Here is an 18,057-nt window from a genome sequence, read left to right as displayed (position 1 = left end):
CCTAAGCACAGCAATAGTGAGACATGCTCCAAGTAGTAATTCTGTGTGCATCTGTCACTATGAAGATTAAGAAGATTCTTGTCATAAATACTGGATTAAAACCAAAACTAATTTCGTGCTGAGATATCTACAGTAGTGTATCAAAAACCTGCCAAAACAAAACTGGTTAATTGCAAAGCAGATGTTTGTAGCATAAAGAAACCTCTTTCTTTTTTTCCCTTTTTTTTTTTCCTGTTTTTTCCTTCTTTTTCAACTTTTTTTCCTTTTTTCTTTACGCACTTACACCATATTATAAACAGCCTGATCTGAGGGGGAAACAGTTCACACCAGGTACACCTGGATGCACAACAAATAAACACATGTGGCAGTGCAAGTAAATTCTGAATTGCCAGGCCCAGTCAGTGATTTGGCTGATTGAACTGTGTTAGGCAACATGACAATCCTACTGAAACCAGGGAAGGAACACAGCCGGATCCCTTCTTGACTTTCAGCAGCAATTCTGTTTAAATAAACTGATCAGTTTGGGGAGCTGTGTGCCTGTCTCCTCCAGGTTCCTCTGGGAATTTCAGACACATGTCCCAGAAAAGGCTAGTCTTGGTTTGGGAGCGAGAGGGATAAAATTAATCTGAGACCTGAGATGTCAAGAGCATGCTGATCTCTTCACTTAAGCCTGCTTTCCAACCTGCCTCTGCCCTCTCTCTGAATGTCTTCCTTCCACCCTCTCTCAGAAAGTAAAAGCCAGGTGAGAGCCAGCTCAGCAATTCCCTTGTGTGAGGCTTGTCAGGGCTGTCCTGTACCAGTGCCAAACGCCAAAGCCTGACACTGGATTTTCTGATGTCGGGCAAACGTGAGCAGCCAGGGTCAGCCTGCCAGCATTACGTCTCTGTTCGACAGCAGGGATCAAGACAATGGCTGAAAAGGAGTCACTAGGATCCAGGGCTGACTGTCCCTGATGTTAATTTAAATGCTAGTTAATTACATGTGTCACATTAGTGGGGTAGGATTGCTCTCCTGGAGAGCCTTCCCCCTACATGCTGTTGTGCTTCTCAAAGCACAGATGAAGAAGGAAAGCTGACTTGAGCATGTACCCAAAATACTTGTCTACCGGCCCAGGGACAACTACTACAGGAAAACCAAAATCCTGACAGAAATACAGCCACTAAAAGAACATAAGCCTGCAGCTTTAGTTGCCCAGCAGTAAACACTTGCTATTTTTTATTTAAAACTTCTCTGGAGAAAGGAAAGTGAACACACCTAACAACTGAAACACCTCAGAGTAGTCAAACGGATGCTCTTGGCCTTGGAGACATTTATATGCACTAATAAGATCCATCTCAGTCATCTCTAGACTGAACAAGCCCAGCTCTTTCCCTGTGTGCTTTCATTGTTGTGACCCTTTTGTGCTCTCATGATACCCTCCAATAACGTGGATTTTTCTCATTATCTCTAGAGGTATTCCTTCGTCCACCTGAGTGCATGCCCAAAATCCATGTTGCAGGAGGATGGAGGAGAAGATTTTGAGGCTGCTGCCTACTTTCTGGTACATAATGGAGGGCATGGAGTGAGGGAAGCGGGGTAGCTGCCAGCAGGGATTGTGCTCTGGTGGGGAAACTGGAGCAATGCTGCTGCTGCTGGCCATGGGGAGCCTGAGAGGAAAAGCAAGATGTGAGAATGGAAAAGGGGCCATATGGAGGCGAGGCAGCACCTTTCTGGGACAAATATCCTTGTTCTCCGACACAACAAATAAAAGGCAGCATCTGCACAGGAGTGGGTGTGAAGCGATCAGCCACAGGTTAATCTGCAGGGGATATGAGACCACGCAAGACTCTCGAAGTCCCCAGGATCCTGGCCATCCCATCAGCTGGACTGACTCTTTCCCTCCCTCCCTCCCTCCCTTTCTTTCTCCCTCCCTCCCTCTTACTTTTCTTTTTCTTTCTTTTGTTTTCTCTCTTCTTCCTTTGTATTCCTTCCTTCCTTCCTTCCTTCCTTCCTTCCTTCCTTCCTTCCTTCCCTCCCTCCCTTTTTCCTCCCCATCTTTAATCTCCCTTTTTTTTTCCTCTCTCCCCTTTCACCCTCCCCCTTTATCCAAACCCCACCTCCATGCACTCCTAGCATGAGGTGGTAGCTGAGGGACTAACACACCGAGTACCACGCCGAATCTGTAATTTGCTAATAAAACTTTGTGCTGATATTATTGTTGTTATTGTTATTGTTGGGTTGTTTTGTTGTTGATAATAATAATAATAGTAATAGTAGTAGTAATAATAATAATAATAATAATAATAATAATAATAATAATAATAATAATAATAATTTTACTGTCTCTTGCGGACTTTGGCCGCCCCCTTCGCCCCCGGGAGCGCTTCCCGAGCCTGTGTCGCTTCCTTCCCGTGCCCGTCACGTCACAGCCGGCGCTGCCGGGCGCGGCCCCGCCCGCGGACCGCGCGTTCCGGCGGAGCTCCCGCAGGTGGGTGCGGGACCGGGACCCCGACACCGAGCGGCTGCCCCGGGCTGCGGCTGCTCGGGGTTTGACTCCTCGGGATGCGGCTCCCCGGGATGCTGCTCCCCGGGATGCGGCTCCCCCGGGTTGCTGCTCCCCCCGGGATGCGGCTCCGCGGCCGCTCCGGAGCGCGGTACCCGGGCTCCTTAATCCTGCGGAGGGTGTTGTTACAGCTTTGGAAGTATCGGCAGCAGCGGGAGATAATGAGGAGGCCTCTGGATACACTGTACCCTGCTGGGCTCGCCGGAGGTGCTTGGGTCATTTAGCTCAAAAGTTTCCGGGTAGACGTGTTTAAAACTCTTATTAAACTATTGTATTATATCTATTATATATTGTTATATATTTATATATATTTATATTTTATATATATATACGCACATATATATATTTTATACGTACATATTACTATTATATGTATATATGTGTATAATCTATATTATTATGTATTTTATATGTAATTATACATATATGCAGGTATATATGTATAATATATACAGACATATATGTGTATGTGTATATATATGTGTATGCATATGTGTGTGTATATATAATGTATACATATATAATATATAAAAATAATCTAATATATGTTTATATATTAATATGTTAATATATGCTAATATACGTGTATGTATGAGTATATATATGTATAGGTGTGTATATATGTATGTAGACACATAAAATATACATATATATATGTATAATATATATAATACTAATATAAAATATGAATGTTACACATATGCATAATATATGTGCATAATATAACAATGCACAGTATCATATACGTAATATATAAAACATGATATACAGTATCATTAATATAATTACCAATACAATGCAGCAAAGCAATACTACGTATTAATGATGTATTAATACCACCTTCTATTGGTTCTATTTAAATATTAAAATTAATGAATGCCAGAAATGTTGTAATATTTTAATATTATTGATATATTTGTAATATGATGTTATATGATGTAATGTGTAACATCTAAGATACTAATATAATTTCGTGATATATATGATTACATATAAAATATTACATGCTGTGTTATATAGTATATATGACATATATATTATACTCTATTATGCTATTATTAGTATTATCTTTTAAACTCCATTACAAACTTCACCTTATGGTAGCAGTCTGTTGTTCTGTGCAAGTTCTGTATAGTTATTCAGAATGGGCCATCCATATAGTACATAGAATAGGCCATTACAGCAACCTGTTGGATGTAATTTAAATTATCTGAAATTTGGAGTGTGGCCCTGGAGCAGACTCCGGGATGCACACACTCCTGGAGGGATTACTGAACAAAATGTGTTGCTCATTGGGATGAAGTGATTCTTCCATCCTTTCTGGGGTGGAATGCAGTGTGCTTGTGCCTTTTGTCCTGGGTTGCTGTATTTTGGAGGAGAAAATGCGTGGAAACATGCACTGATGGATGCGTAACATCACCCCACAGATGCAGCTGGTATTACTGATGGTATCTTTGAATTTTGAGTTGTTGCAAGAACCTGATTCTCCCTGGAAGACTTCTACGTGCATGGGCAAAAAGATTTTCTTGTATTTTGCAGACCTCCTCTGAACATCTGGTGGGGTAAAAGCTCTGTGGGGGTCTCCACAGCTGCAGGATTTGCTGTCCCCACTCACGTGGGCTCCTTGGTCTGTGGCTGTGGCACCTATTTTCCCATTCAGCATTTCCTTGGTAGGTAATAAAAGCAGACTGCCAGAAAATTTAGTTTCCTTGATGGCCGTAGCTGGTTTTGAATGAAGGGCAACAGGAGACTGGTGTTTTAAATGCCATCAACGTGCATTCTGATATTTGCACCTACTTGCTTCCCCCATTCTCTTTCACCTGTTACTTAAAATACTTGGAGAAAAAACACCATTTACGCTTGTCTTTCCTTGATTGATGCAGAGATTAAGTTTATACAGATAATTATCTCATCTAAATAATGGATGGTTTCAGTGTAACAACTTACTTTTCCAGCAGATCAGGATTTATTGGGTGATGGAAATTCTATTAACAGGAATTGAGTCCAACTTGGCTTTGCAAAAGAGAGCTTGGGCCACGTCCAGACTCAAAAGAATCATTTGTTAAACCTGTAGCATTGTGGTGTAGGGGAAGGTAAATTCTCAAGTTTGCAAGCATCCTTCTTTGCATTTATGTGTTCATAATTTTCCTCAAGCAAATCTTTATAATTGGGGGTAGTCTAGAGAGATCCAGAATAATCATAAGGGAAGTTTTATGTATTTTAGTGTCTTTGGCATTGTTATACTCAAGTGAATAAATAGACAGGACTCTGTTTTCTTTAGGTTATTTGTAAAAGCATCCAGCCTGTCTTATTGCTAGCCCTGGAAACAGCAGATTCTTTCTTCAGTAGCGTACTGGTCAGTGAAGATTTGCTGCAGAATTCCAAAGGTAGAATTGCTTCTAATTATGTAAAATTGGCAAGGAAGTTAAGGCACTGCTGACTGATTTCTTTTTGTGGAGTTTCAAAGCTTAGGTACAGATATTGTTTTATTCATTCCCCTTCAGCTGATGTTTTGGTAGTTGTCCTCAGGAGAGCAGAGCATGGAGGGCTAAAACAGGGGTTATATAGCACTGAACTGGTGCTGTTTTATGCACATATGTGTGTGAAGGGAGAATGTGAATTATGGAAAGCTGGGCTTTATTCATTCTGCTATCCACAAAACAATTTGAGAGTATCTTCCTCACTTGGAAGGCTTGCTAGGCTGGCAACAAAAGAATTCCTAAAAAACTTGTCAGAAAGCAGACATTTTGTTTGATCCCATTTTTATCTTGCATGTGAACAGGCCAACATGCTGCAAATACTTTATGCCAAAACTGCATCCATTCTGGACTTCTATTTATTGTGGATTTAAAAATTTTCCCCATCTGACTGAGGCTCTTCCTGCCATCCAGATCTGCATTTTTCCAAAAGGTTCAAGCTTGTTCTTACATATAACATGTGAAATCCCAAACAGTTCTATTTCCACCTGGCTAAGTGAAATGAATGCAGCAGCTGCCAAGGACTGTGACCTTTGGCACTGTGTGGTGTGCCAGTCACTGCTCAGTGACAGGAAGTTTATTGCTCTGCCCCTGCAGCTGACTCTTACTAATAACTGCTGTCTTTTGGCTGTGCAGGAAGATTGGTGGAGCAGTGCCCTGTCACCCATTTTATTTTTTCTTGTTTTCTTGGCTGAGAAATACAGCATTAGAGCCCACTGCAGTGTTCTTCCATAGTGGTTTTGCTGGATAAACTGCCCTCTTTAAAAAAACCTTTGTGATATTAGTACTGAGCGATCCAGTGAAGCAAAAGAGCACTGGGATCTTTTTTACTGAACATCCTAAACTCTGCTGAGAGGTTGCAGCGTGATCCTGCTCACTTCTTAAGCTGTTTAAAACTGTGACATCACACTGTGTGTTTAGCTTTAGATTATAGAGCAACAGGTAAGTCAGGCCTGGAACTGGGCAGAAGCAGTTTGGCTTTGGGTAAAAAGGGATTCAATTTTGTTTGATTTTGCCAGTGTAAATTCTGATATCAGGTGTCATGTCTGCTGGTAATCACCATGCAGACTCCCTTTGGCTTCTGGGTATTTTTTGGCCGTCAGTCCTAAAATGACTTGTAAAGGTCACATTAAGACAAAAGTTTGGAGGAAGCAGTGTTGTTATGAATGTTATGAACAGGTGAGTTCAAGGCTCCAACATGGCACCCTTCAATAACACTTAACTTATTTAAACTCTCTCAAAGGAGTTGCAAATCCCGCAATCAATCTGCTGCTGCAGGAAGGACTCGGGGCAGTGTGAATGCTTTTAATATTACCAAGTTAAACTGTCTTGGCTGGAGCTTTGTACTCACTGCAGAACGCATTATATTAATATTCTGATTAGGTACAGATTAGTTTTTTGATGGAATAATTCGGGTAAGTAGACTACATCAAACACAGCAGCAAGATTACAGAGGTTCAAAGCACAGCACTTTGCATTTTTAAATATGTAATTCCAGCTGGCATCTGTGGAGCTGGAACAGCGTAATGCATTTCTGTCAGCATTTGTGTTGGGGAATTTAAAAGAGGCATTTCAACAAGAAAACATAAGTGTTTTGTTGGTTTTTGGTGTTTTGTTTTTTTTTTTTAATGGAACTGCTGGTTTTGAGCTGCACAGTGTTTCTGGCCTGCCACATAGTAAACCATCTCCCTGATGAATGCGTTGATACCGTGAGCATAAAAACCCTGGGAGAATGTTTTGATTGTGCATATTTTAGAGCCGCGACAGAAGCATCGCATTTACCCTGACATTAAATTTCATGAGCTATAACTTGGCACAGAGCAACTCAGCGTTTTATTCTTGCCTGAACAGGATGATGGTGCTCTGTTTCCTGAGCAGAGCCCTGCCACGAGCCAGGCATTCACCCAGCCCTCTGGGGAGACAGCTCTGCTCAGCCGGCGCAAATAAGCCAGTGTTGACTTTATTCACCAAGGTAAGAACTGTTTACACAATAAAGCTGGGCAAGGCCGTGTGTTTATCAGCTTTGATACACAGGAATCACAGATTAAATGGCTTGTCCTTGCTTTTTTTTCCCCCCATTCAAAGTAGTATTGGGTGTTTTACTTTGTGGGTTCCTGCACACCAGGCTTTGCAGCAAAGTCCTGCTCTCATTGTAGCAAGCAAGAATTAGCAACCAACAAAGATTTCAGAACCCTTTTGCCTCAGTGACTCTGTGGTTCATTTACTGGTTGAAGATTTGGTCCAGCTGCCAGTGTTTCACCCTGAAAATGGAGAAAAGAGATGAATTGTTATACATAATCTGCCAAGCACAAGCATCAACAGTCAAAGCAGGCTCTTCAAAGTGCCTATGTTTAATTTCAGCACTACCTGTGAGACTGTAAAATGTATCCAAGTAGTGTTGGGAGCACGTGAGGGAAGAGTAGATTTTGTTTTACCCTCTTTTTGCTTTACTGGCAACAGATAAAAGCGCAGGAAGGATTCCTAGGCATATTCAGAAAATGAGATGAGCAGGAAGGATCACTTACAGACTGTCACATTCCATGAATTGTTTTTGATTATTACCTGCCTAGTTCTGCAGTTTTATAGAGGATGGCACAAGGTGGGTTATGCTGAGTTTATGTGGTTGCTGCAGCCCTCAAGAGGAGAGTAACTACAAAGCACTGAGAGTGCTGACATCTGTGTAGTGGTTTTAAATACGATTAAAATGATTTCCTCCTGCTGCACTGAATGAATGTTTGTTCATTCCATCACTAACCATACAGGAGTGTTTAAACTGTGTGAAAAATGAATAGGTTAAAAATAATAGGTCAACATCCATTTAATAGTCATAACTATAAAGTTGCAGCTTTGTCTCCTCCTGCCCAGTTCAGCCTCAACTCATTCATAATTCAAATGCAGTAAGGGAGGGAATAATGCTCTTACCTTTGGGTTAATTATCGGAAAAAAAAGCTTTTTTTGTCCTAAAATTCCTAGCTAGTAAGGCACTGTGTGAAATCAGATTTTCTAATAGCAGATTTCCAGCAGTTCTCTAACATAGCCTTTTGTTGAAAGTGGCTTTAGCTCTAAATGTTTATTTTTAACTTTAAATGTTCACTGGCAATTGCCAAGCAAAGTGCAGACTATAAAAAAAACTTAATCCACACTGTTAGCTTATGCTAATTAACCCTTTTTTGCCTCCTCCTTATTTTTAATGAGGAGAAAAGAGGAGGAAAAAGTAGAAGGGAGCTGTGACTTCTGCAACACACTGATAGAAACTATCAAACAGGTTTCCCCTTGCAGTCCCCTTTTATGACAACCCCAGCATTTGTGCAACAACTGCTTATATAAATGTACTTTTGAAAAAGATTTCGCTGTTAAAATAATTCACTTTTGGTTTTAAACCAGTACTGTCTAGTGCCTGAGCTTGCCATGAGAGTAAAACCATATTTTTTTCCTAAAAGTTAGCCGACTTTGTCAAAAGCATTTATGTGACTGGTATGTTAGAAAGCTGTCCACAGGCCTAGGGGAACCAAGTGTGACCTCTTTTGACTGGCAGGAGCCTGGTGTGTTACAAAACCGATGTGCAGGATTCTGGGTCATTCCTTTCAGTCACCAGTATACCCTCCAAAAGCAACCAGAACCATTAAGAACACAGAATTTTAGTATCCTGCATAGGTTTTCAGAGCACAAGGACTTGTCTGTGCCACGGGAAAGGCAATTTAGATGAGATCTGAATAAAAGTAGGGTGTTTAATCCTAAGTAATTCAATGCAGCAAATAAAAAGTAGCTGTTTCATGTTAGCCTTACGTTTAAACAAGCCCTAGGAAGACTTTTCAGTGGGAGAAAGAGGAGAAGGTCTTTTCCAGCTGTGGGCAGAGGGACAGAGCCATCATGTTCACCTCCATATACTTTGCTATGTGAATTATAGCCAAATTCTGCTATTGCAAACACTGGAGCAGCATGCCTTCATGAGTGTTGCTTCTTCACTTACAGACTGCGTGATCAGTGGAACTCAGATGTTCAACTGCAGTGGAAAATGAGGGAGTTTTCAAAAGTGTGAGGGTTTTTTTTTACCCTGTCACAGGTCAAAACACTGCAGCTGTTTGCCAGTTCTCCCTGCTGGAGGTTACTCTCCTTCCAGCTCTGCAGTTTGGAGGATCCTGCCTAATTTCTTCCAGGCGAAGCCACACGGGTTATCTTAAATTGCCTTCTTTTCCCATTTGAACTGAGCCAAGTGTCTTGATCTGAGACAGGCTGGAAGTTACTTGTGTGACTCTCTCATTCCTCCTCTGGGTGCAATGGTACCTGCAGATGTCTTCATTTGGTGACAACAGTGCTTTGAATATTTATGGCTGACCAAAGCAAGGAGTCTCTGCAGGACCCTTCAGATCATTCCCTTGGATCAGCTTTTAGAAGACTGTTAATTTCCTCCATGGGAAATGGGATAGCAAACGAAAAATAATTAAATTCAGTGGCTGGATAGTTTGTTTTGTCTTTTTTCACCCACACTGCACTGATAAGTAAAGGTTCAGAAAGCCCCAGGACAGGGTGCTTGGTACAGGGGAGGGAACCTGCATTTGCAGTAATGGGTGCTCCTGTCTGTGTGTATTATTTTACAGTACATACAACTTCTGTGGTTTACTGCATGCTTTAACCTACTGTGAACGTTTTCCTTTAGAAACCATGCCCTCTGTGTGATGAAGCAAAAGAAGTTCTTGAGCCATACAAAAGAAGGGTAATGTATGGCAATACTGTATATGTTTTCTATATGGAAAAAAACAGTTAATCAGGATTCTTGCTTTGTAAAAAGAAAATTGCTTGGGTTTATTTGCATCTGTTATTCTTTCATGGGTGACCTCTTCAAGATGATTTTAGCACTGATTTACATAAAACTCATTATCCAAAAGCATTTTGTGACAATGCTACTCAAATAAGTATTGGCAAACTAAACCAGTATCCAACATGTTGCAGTAGTTCTTGGAAACACTCCTTTCGTAAATGCTGTTGCCTTGTCCGAAGGAGGAGTTTGCAACTCTCATGAGGCAAGTAATGATAGAATTTGAGAAGGATGTTACTAAGTGGGGCTTCAAGTATTTGAACCATGTGTGACTGCAATTTTTGCCGTTCTTCAACCAGGTTTTGATCTCTCCGTTGAAGGATCAAACTTTTAATGGAAGCATTAAGAGCTGTTGCACTCTGCTGCCTGACAGGCAGCTGTTTTGTTCCCAGCTGCATGTTTGTTGAGCTTGCTGCTCACAGGAGAGTGGTTCCGCACAGTGGAACAAGAATATCCTGGGCTAGGGAGAGATTCCTTTGTGGAGAGGCAGCCAAGGGTTGTGGCTACATATATTTTGTACTCAAAAAAACAGGCACTTATCTACAACACAAAGAATAAACCCAAAAGCTTCAAAAAAACAGCCTTGCATTTCTGGGGAAAACATTGATCAGAAGACAAGCAGGTATTGCTTTTCAGTGTCCAGCAGGAACTGACATATTTCTTTTCTGTCACAGTTTATTCTGCAGGAGGTGGATATTACCCTTCCAGAGAACTCAGCATGGTATGAAAAATACAAATATGACATACCTGTTTTTCACTTAAATGGGAAGTTCCTCATGAAGCATCGAGTCGACACTCAGAAGTTTGAGGACCGACTTAGGAAGGTGGAGCTGCAAAGTGATGGAAACCAGTGAAGAAAATGCAGCTGCTCTGGTGCAGATCTGAAAGGTGAAAAGAACCATATTCATGATCTGGCCTTAAATTTCTTAGATCATATGGTATCAGAGTCTGAAAAACTTGAGTGACTTGTTCTACTTTGTAATAATCACCCAGCCCAGCTGCAGCAGGAGTCACCTTTTCTGTACCATTCATTTCTTGCTCTCGTGGGCTGGTTTTTCATTGACAGAATAAAAGCTGCTCCGTAACAGCAGATGAAGTAAATTCTGTTTGTACATGGTTGGCATGGCCAGGTTTTGGAAGTGGGGGGTGGTACAGGGCTGGTTTCTGTGAGAAGATTCTGGAAGCTTCCCTGGTGTCCAGCAGAGCCAATGCCACCGACTCCAGGATGGACCCTCTGGCCACATCCGAGCCCATCAGTGATGCTGGTGGTGCCTCTGGGATATCAGATAGAAAGAGATGGGCAAAAAACCCTGCAGAACACCACTGCAGCCAAAGAGAAGTGTGAGAATATGTGAAGTAAACAGCTCTGCAGACACAAACGCCAGAAAAGGAGCAGGAGGAGCTGCTCCAGCTGCTGGAGCTGAGGTTCCCCTGCAGCCTGTGGTAAACCCCTGGCGAGGCATCTATGCCCCTGCAACCCTTGGAAGTTAGCAGGGCAGCAGAGATCCCCCTGCAGCACTTGCAGGACCCCATGACAGAGCAGGTGGATGTGCCTGAAGGAGGCTCTGACCTGGTGGGAAGCTTGCACTGGAGCAGGTTGCCTGGCAGGACCTGTGACCCTGTGGGGCACCCATGCTGGAGCAGCTTGCTCCTGAAGGACTGCTGCCTGTGGAGAGGGACCCAAGCTTGTGAAGAACTGCAGCCTGTGAGAAGGACTCACTCTGGAGAAGTTAGTGGAGGACTCTCTCCCATGGGAGGAACCCCACGCTGCAGCGGGGGAAGAGCACAAGGAGGACAGAGAGAATGTTTAATAAAATGACCACAAATCCCACTCTCCATCTCCCTGAACCACAGAGCGGAAGGAGGAGGAGAAAACTGAGAGTGAAGTTAAGCCTGGGAAGAGGGGATGGGTGGGACAAAGGTCTTTTTAAGATTTCGTTTCCTTTCTCCTTACCCTACTCTGATTTCCTTGGTAATAAACTAATTTCCCTAAGTCAAGTTCTGTTTTGCCTGTGCCAGTGATGAGTGAGTGATCTCTCTCTGTTCTCATCTCAACCAACAAGCCTTTTGTTGTATTTTCTCTCCCCTACACAGCTGGTGAGGTGACTGATAGAGTGACTTTGGTGGGCGTGTGGCATCCTGCCAGGATCAGTGTTTAAAAGATGATTAGCACGTGTAGACTGTAGGTATGAAGGAGACTTCCTTGAAGAAGTATAGGAGTCTATCCTAAATGATAATTTGTAATGGAAAATAGGGCATTTACTGTTAAGGGCACTTGATTAAAGACCACACACTCTCACTGGAGTTGTATCTATAGAATGATCATCACAGTTTGATCCAGTTATTGCTAACACCTAACACTGAAAAGTTCATTTTTCACATTTCAGTTCTGTCTGCAGCACAGCTGCAAATCCATTTATCATGTGGCAAGAATGCCATTTTATCAAGGATTACTGCAGTTGCATTAGAGCAATGTAGGCATGTGAAGGAGACAAAATGTCCAAGTTAGACATATTTTCAGGAAGAAGAGAATGACAGATTTAGGAAAAGTCAACTATTTTAACTTAAATAATCTGCAATAGACTGGAGAAAGTTTCTGGTGTTTTTGATCTACTTAACAGATTCTTTAACAAAGAAACAAATCCCTACATGCTGCATTTCTTTTCTTATCGTGGTGATATTCAGTCTTTTCTAATCACTAGGGCTTTAAGCAGGTTCACTTCACAGATGTGGCTCCACAGAGGGAAGAATCCAGACACAATGCCCGGCTGGAACAGCAAACTGAAATACAGTAGGATTCGTTACAGACTCTAAGTTTTGGAGTATAATTTTAATAAGAAGTCAGCTGATCTGCTGTGGTGAAAATGGGCTGTTCCTTTATAGCCTCATCTGCAGTGTCCTTAGCATTTGACAAATCATTTGCAATACAGTTTTGTTGTATTCCCCAAGATGAAAAATTTCTGGGGAGTGGGGAGTAAGAAACGAAAACTTTTTTCCAGCTTGGTAGCTTAAATCAACTCGGCTTGGGGTCTGAAACTATCCAAGATTTCCCAGGAGGGAGACCTGTGCCATTTTTATTGCAGAGAACTTGAGGTAAGTTCAGCCAGATCATCGATCCACAGTGTTTTTCATCACCATTAGCAGAAGAACAGGGCTCTAGAGACAAAAACTTCTGTACTTTCTGCAGTTCATGCTGCTACAGCCAAACTTCTAACTGTGCCACAGGTTACTGTTAAATAAAAGGTCTCAATTACCTCTGTATCAGCAAGTGCCACTTGCTTTTCTTCTGTGATTTGAGATGGTTTCAGAGGGCCCAGGTTTTTCCCTCACTGAGGTTTTGCAATAAGAGAGCTGCATAGTGAACTTGTCAACCATAGCTCAAGTGCTCTTCTAAAATGTAACAGCATTATCTCAAAGATAGGGAGAGCAGAGGTCATGTGGACTCACCCCATTTCCCAAAATACAGAACTGACAGAGACTGGCAGAGCTGTCAGACAGCATTTTGCCTTTGTTTTATTTTAGTAAGGCCTGTTTTGGGAAGAAGAAAAAAAAAAAGGAAGCTAAAACCAAACTTCTTAATCATTTTAGAGTTGATGAATCCCTTGTTCCTTTTTCTGTCAGACCGTGGAGGTTTTCTTCTGTAACCAGTGCCAGATAAGTTTTTTCCCCATTTATTTTGTAAAGTGAATGATAACACGATTTCCATAATAGCTTTTGTCTATTGCATAGCTTTTGTGATTGAGATGGAGCTTTGCCATCAGGGCTGTGCTGCCAAAACCTTCCAGTGGCTTTGCTGTTTTATGCTTTTAAGGGAGTGGAAGCTCTCTCTTCATCAGCTTGGACACAGGAATAGGAGGTGGGAATGTGTCAATATAGAGTGTTGGTGGCACAGGCTCTCCATCTTCCAAAAGCAAGAAAGGATGCATCATATATAAATTAGAGGAGGGTTTTTCTTCTTTTTGAATATAAGAAATGCAGCAGTCTCCCAGCACATGCATCTCTCTAATCAAATGTGCTAAAGTACAGCACAGATATTAAAATGAGAAGGCATATGTCCCTGCTGAATATATATTTATGGAGCAATATGCAACTTCGTGAAAACTGGCAATTTACTCTTTTGACAGTGGGTATTGGCAGGAGTGCAAAACCTCATAATGCACTATCCCCATCATGTAAAAAAAGCTTGAATACAAGATGGGTTTATTTCCTATTTCTGGCCAATTAAAAAGCACATACACAATGTCCCATCTTCTTCCAGTAGCTATAAAAAACAAGTACCAGCCAGGCTTACTTGCTTATAAGTTCTGCTTCTCTGACTCTTTCTTTGTATTGTCAAACTGTACACAAGACACACAAGAAAATGTCTCATTTCTTTAAGAACAGCACTCCAGGCACAGCAGTGTCTTCCTGTCCAAACTGGCCTGCAATACACAATCTCAGATTCAGCTGTAATCACATGGCCATCTGGATTAACCAGACATGGAAGTAAACAAAGCCCCATGTGCAAGTGTTTACAAGATCATATTTAGTTTGGTGGTTTTTTGTTGTTTTTTTTTTTAATTTCAGTGGCAGTGTCACTTTCTAGGCAGTTTTGCTTTATACTCTACCAATATCTCTTATATCTACCAATACCAATCTCTCTTCCATCATGCCCTGCTGGCGAGAAGGCTCCATCCCATTCTTGTGAAGCTGCTTTGCCTTGTATATCCAAACCTGAGTTTTTGAAAGTCAGGGCTGGAGCTGTGAGAACAGAACAGCTTCCAGGTAGGGAACCTCACTTGAATGATGATTTGAGCTGCTTTGGTAAAAATTAAAAAAAACACAGTAAGGACAACAAAACTATTCTCTGCCCTCTATCCTCAACTCTTGTAGCATTTCAGATCAAGTCAGAGCTTGGTTTGGATCTTCCAGAGATAAACGCCACATGATCAGGCTATCCAAAGGCTAAAATGAGTTCCTACAGGGACAAATCCCCTCAGCTGTCTGTCTTGTCCATGGAATGAACTGCAGGGACTGAGGGCATTCCAGACCTTCCTCATTTTCCCTCAGTGCTGCCTTCTGGGACACATATGGTTGATTACAAGAAAAAAAACTAAATCCCTCCCAGTCATACACAAACCTCACTGAAATCAGACACAACTGCACACACTCACTTCCTTTCTCCCATTCCTGAGTCCTTCCCAGGGATATTTAACCCAGGGACCAGTTCAACAGGTGATCCGGCTGTGTTTTTTTCTTGTTGGTTTTGCTTTTGGTGTTTTTTTTTTGTTGTTGTTGTTGTTTTGTTTTGATTTGGGTTTTTTCCTTAGCTATGACATTCCCTGAACGTTCCCTGAAGATCTGCTCCCAGAAAGGTGGCACCTATCTCTCCATCCAGTGGAGAAAAGCATGGTGAATCAAACCACCTTGATACACATAGATTTGATTTATACACTAGGCAGTGGTTTAAGCTTCTTCTCCAGGAGGTGAGACGCCCATTGCAACAAGATCTCCAAGGTGCCAGGAGCTGTGGCTGCAGATCTGTTTGCAAGACTGGGACCCAAGTGACTTCATTGATGTTCCCACTGCAGTGAACACTACATTTCTGCTTAATTTACCTCACCTGCCTCCTGCTAAGGTGTGCTGGGTGACTTGGACAACCCGTGCCAGGCTGTCCCTTTTAATTTTAATTGCAGGTAGCGCCTGTGTGCTGTTTCCATTTCCACCTGGAAGTGCAGCTGTGTCACCAGGGGTGAACCTCCAGGTGCACATACAGGTGGGCTTTTTTTGCTTCACTGGCAGGAAAGCAAACCAAGGACAACCCCTCCCTGTTCCTGTGGGCTGCAAGTAAAATTTTAGTACATCCCAGTGATTTAAATGCAGTTGTATTCAGGGAATGCAGCAATTTTACAAAATTCCATCCCAGCCCTGCAACATTCCTTTATTTCCGAACAAAGCAAGCACGACAGAGGCAGTGAAACGGAGAACTGTGGTTAGGCAAGGAAAAACACTAGCCTTCAGGTTTATCCATCGCTATCTTTGGAACTCGGAGCTGTCATTTTCGATGCAGCTCCAGCTGAGTCTCAGCAACTCGGACGTTTTCATTGACATCAGCACGGGAGCTGCGGAAGTGCAGCTTTTCCCCCCCGTCTCGGACTATGGAGAAAGGGCTGCTTAGAGGTTTTTAACTCCCGTGTGACAAGAAAATGATTAATTCCTTGGTTTCTCGCAGTGCTCCGGCCGCCGCCGGGGCTCGCAGGGAGCTGTCGCTACCCGGCCGCTCCTTTGTGTCGCTGCTGCTCCGCGGGCACCGCCAGGGGAGGAGGAGGAGGAAGAGGAGGAGGTGGAGAAGAAGGAGGGGTTGATGGCAGCGAGGTCCTGTGGCGACAGCCGAACCGAAGGCACGGTTCCTGTGTCGCTCGGGGTCTGGCGGCTGCTGCTCGTGGGCTCTTGCCTGTTTGAGGCTGCTTCGTCCGCGTTTTTGGAAGGACAGCTGAGGGTCCAGGTGGAGGAAGTAAGTGTAACTGGACACATGCAAATGAAAATGCGTGACTCTGGGAGGGCGGGCGGCTTGCGTTTTCTGTACAGGAATAAATTCCCGCTTCTTTCTTCTTATTATTCTTCTTCTTCCTGATATTGTTGTCATCGTCGTTTTCCAGTAGCGCAACTGAGGATTGGATTTAGCTCTTTCCTTAGAGAAAATGACGTGAAACCATTTAAAGAGTAATAATGTCCAGCGAGAAGCGATCTAGCTGAAGGCTCTTTCAGGCAGAATTACCTTCGGGACTTTGGAATCGGGGAGGAAAGAAATACAGCCTCTTTCTGTTCCAGAGGCTGTGACAAACTAGCCATTTCTGGTATTCAGCCTAGGAGTTCTGTATCCCTTAGCCTTTTCTTTAAAAAAAATCTTTTTCCTTTTAAGGGTCATATGGCTCTTTGCAGATATAAAGGTTTATGAAACTTGCAGTAATGTACTTGCACATGTCAGAGGAGTTTAACTTTCAATGCAAAGCAATTGTTTAAACTTAAATTTAACCCTGTGTGGCACCCTCTTCGGCTGCTGATGGTGCATGCAGGATGTTTAGCAAGTAGTGTCTCAACCCTCGACCGTACAGGGCAATCCAGCCATTCCCAAGTCATCAAACCAGTGAAAGCAGGGTATATTCATCCATTAAAGATGACTTGTTTTGGCAAGGATGCTTACAGCCCATCCAAGGTCCGTTGAAGTAAACAGGAAAACTCTCACTCACGATGACTCATGTCCGTGGGCTTTGGACCAGTGCACGGTGTTGGAAACGTGCTTTTCCAAGTGGGACTCTGTAGGTAGCCCTCCTGCTGCCCCCTCGGCTTGTAAAGGGAGTGGGATGAGGTGGAGAGTGGTGTCAGACAACAACTTGTGGGTCTGTGGTTTGCTTTACCTAAATACATTTGCTAATTGTGCATGTGTTCCTCAGGGTTTTACATGTCATTGATCTTTAATTAATTGCTAATGGCTTAGTCTGCTGCTGTTTACGAGGCTGATGAGGCAAATTGCAGCCTGTCTCTCTGCAATAATTATTATTGTGATGGTATCTCGGGGTGTGCAGTGTCTGCTCTGAAACTTCCAGGGGGTAGGGTGCTTGTGTGTGAGGGTTACAGGCATCAGACTCACCTGGGAACACACAGATCAGCTGGCTGCCGGGTCTCCTGGTCAGAAGGGACCTTGTCTAATACTTGTTCTGATCTCTTGCTCATCACAGGCCACAGGATTTCACAAATAAATTCTGCATCAAGCCCACGACTTCTGTGAGGTCTCCACTTGCCCTTATGGACAGGCTCCATCCATGGCAGGGGTTCAAGCATATTTGAGCCACTGCCTAGTGGCTCACAGGCCTGAGCTCTAAGAGGGTGAGTAATATCTTCCATTTAAAATGCCTGTAATTAGGCTGAGAGCTGTTTGGATCTATCAAAATATGGTTTTGCAAATAATGCCTATTAAAACAAATCAAGATAATTGTAGCTGTTGTGGCATTTGTGTTAGCAGAGCCACTTTCTCTTTGCATGAATTAGTAGAGACTCTTCTGCAGTAGATACAAAGTCTTTCAGGGATGTCTGATGTCTGTAGTAGCAGAAACTTAACCTACATTTGCAAACACATCTGCCTAGTGTGTTCTTTGCAATTCTCCAGGGTCTCTTGATGCAAATTTTAGGGGGGCTGTTTCTGAAAGTTGTTCTGAGTGGATTCATCCTCAGATCAGCATTGA

The 18,057-nt window shown here is 42.7% G+C and overlaps 2 protein-coding genes across 6 annotated transcripts in view; both read left to right on the top strand.

Annotated features, from left to right (window-relative positions):
- The first annotated feature begins 2,387 nt into the window (after nucleotides 1-2,387).
- Nucleotides 2,388-11,833, top strand: CZH5orf63 (chromosome Z C5orf63 homolog). 4 transcript variants are annotated; one of them, XM_048292439.1, is made up of 6 exons: nucleotides 2,494-2,781; nucleotides 4,082-4,212; nucleotides 4,824-4,929; nucleotides 6,871-6,991; nucleotides 9,677-9,733; nucleotides 10,510-11,833. In XM_048292439.1, the coding sequence occupies exons 4-6, from the start codon at nucleotides 6,872-6,874 to the stop codon at nucleotides 10,687-10,689; spliced, it is 357 nt and encodes a 118-aa protein (XP_048148396.1). In that variant the 5' UTR covers nucleotides 2,494-2,781; nucleotides 4,082-4,212; nucleotides 4,824-4,929; nucleotide 6,871; the 3' UTR covers nucleotides 10,690-11,833. The 4 variants fall into 4 exon arrangements, with proteins under 4 accessions (XP_048148394.1, XP_048148396.1, XP_048148395.1 ...); XM_048292437.1 differs by lacking the exons at nucleotides 2,494-2,781; nucleotides 4,824-4,929 and adding an exon at nucleotides 2,388-2,467; XM_048292438.1 differs by lacking the exon at nucleotides 4,824-4,929 and having other exon boundaries at nucleotides 2,497-2,749.
- A 4,341-nt stretch (nucleotides 11,834-16,174) lies between these two features.
- MARCHF3 (membrane associated ring-CH-type finger 3) overlaps nucleotides 16,175-18,057 on the top strand; it is an 85,705-nt gene continuing 83,822 nt past the window's right edge. For both annotated transcript variants that reach the window (XM_048291553.1, XM_048291552.1), the window contains exons 1-2: nucleotides 16,175-16,328; nucleotides 17,554-17,701. The gene's annotated coding sequence lies outside the window, so the exon portion shown is untranslated. The remainder of the gene's footprint in view (nucleotides 16,329-17,553; nucleotides 17,702-18,057) is intronic.

This window comes from Corvus hawaiiensis, chromosome Z (genome assembly GCF_020740725.1).
Source record: "Corvus hawaiiensis isolate bCorHaw1 chromosome Z, bCorHaw1.pri.cur, whole genome shotgun sequence".
Taxonomy (NCBI): Eukaryota; Metazoa; Chordata; class Aves; order Passeriformes; family Corvidae; genus Corvus; species Corvus hawaiiensis.
The sequence above is the reverse complement of the archived record's forward strand: the minus strand, read 5'-3'. Positions and strand labels throughout refer to the sequence as shown.

Bases quoted from the DNA above. Each gene is read 5' to 3' on its own strand.
- CZH5orf63 (XM_048292437.1), top strand. From the start codon at position 6,872: ATGATGGTGCTCTGTTTCCTGAGCAGAGCCCTGCCACGAGCCAGGCAT. The intron at 6,992-9,676 runs GTAAGAACTGTT...GTTTTCCTTTAG, and splicing joins TGTTGACTTTATTCACCAAG to AAACCATGCCCTCTGTGTGA. The intron at 9,734-10,509 runs GTAATGTATGGC...TTTCTGTCACAG, and splicing joins TTGAGCCATACAAAAGAAGG to TTTATTCTGCAGGAGGTGGA.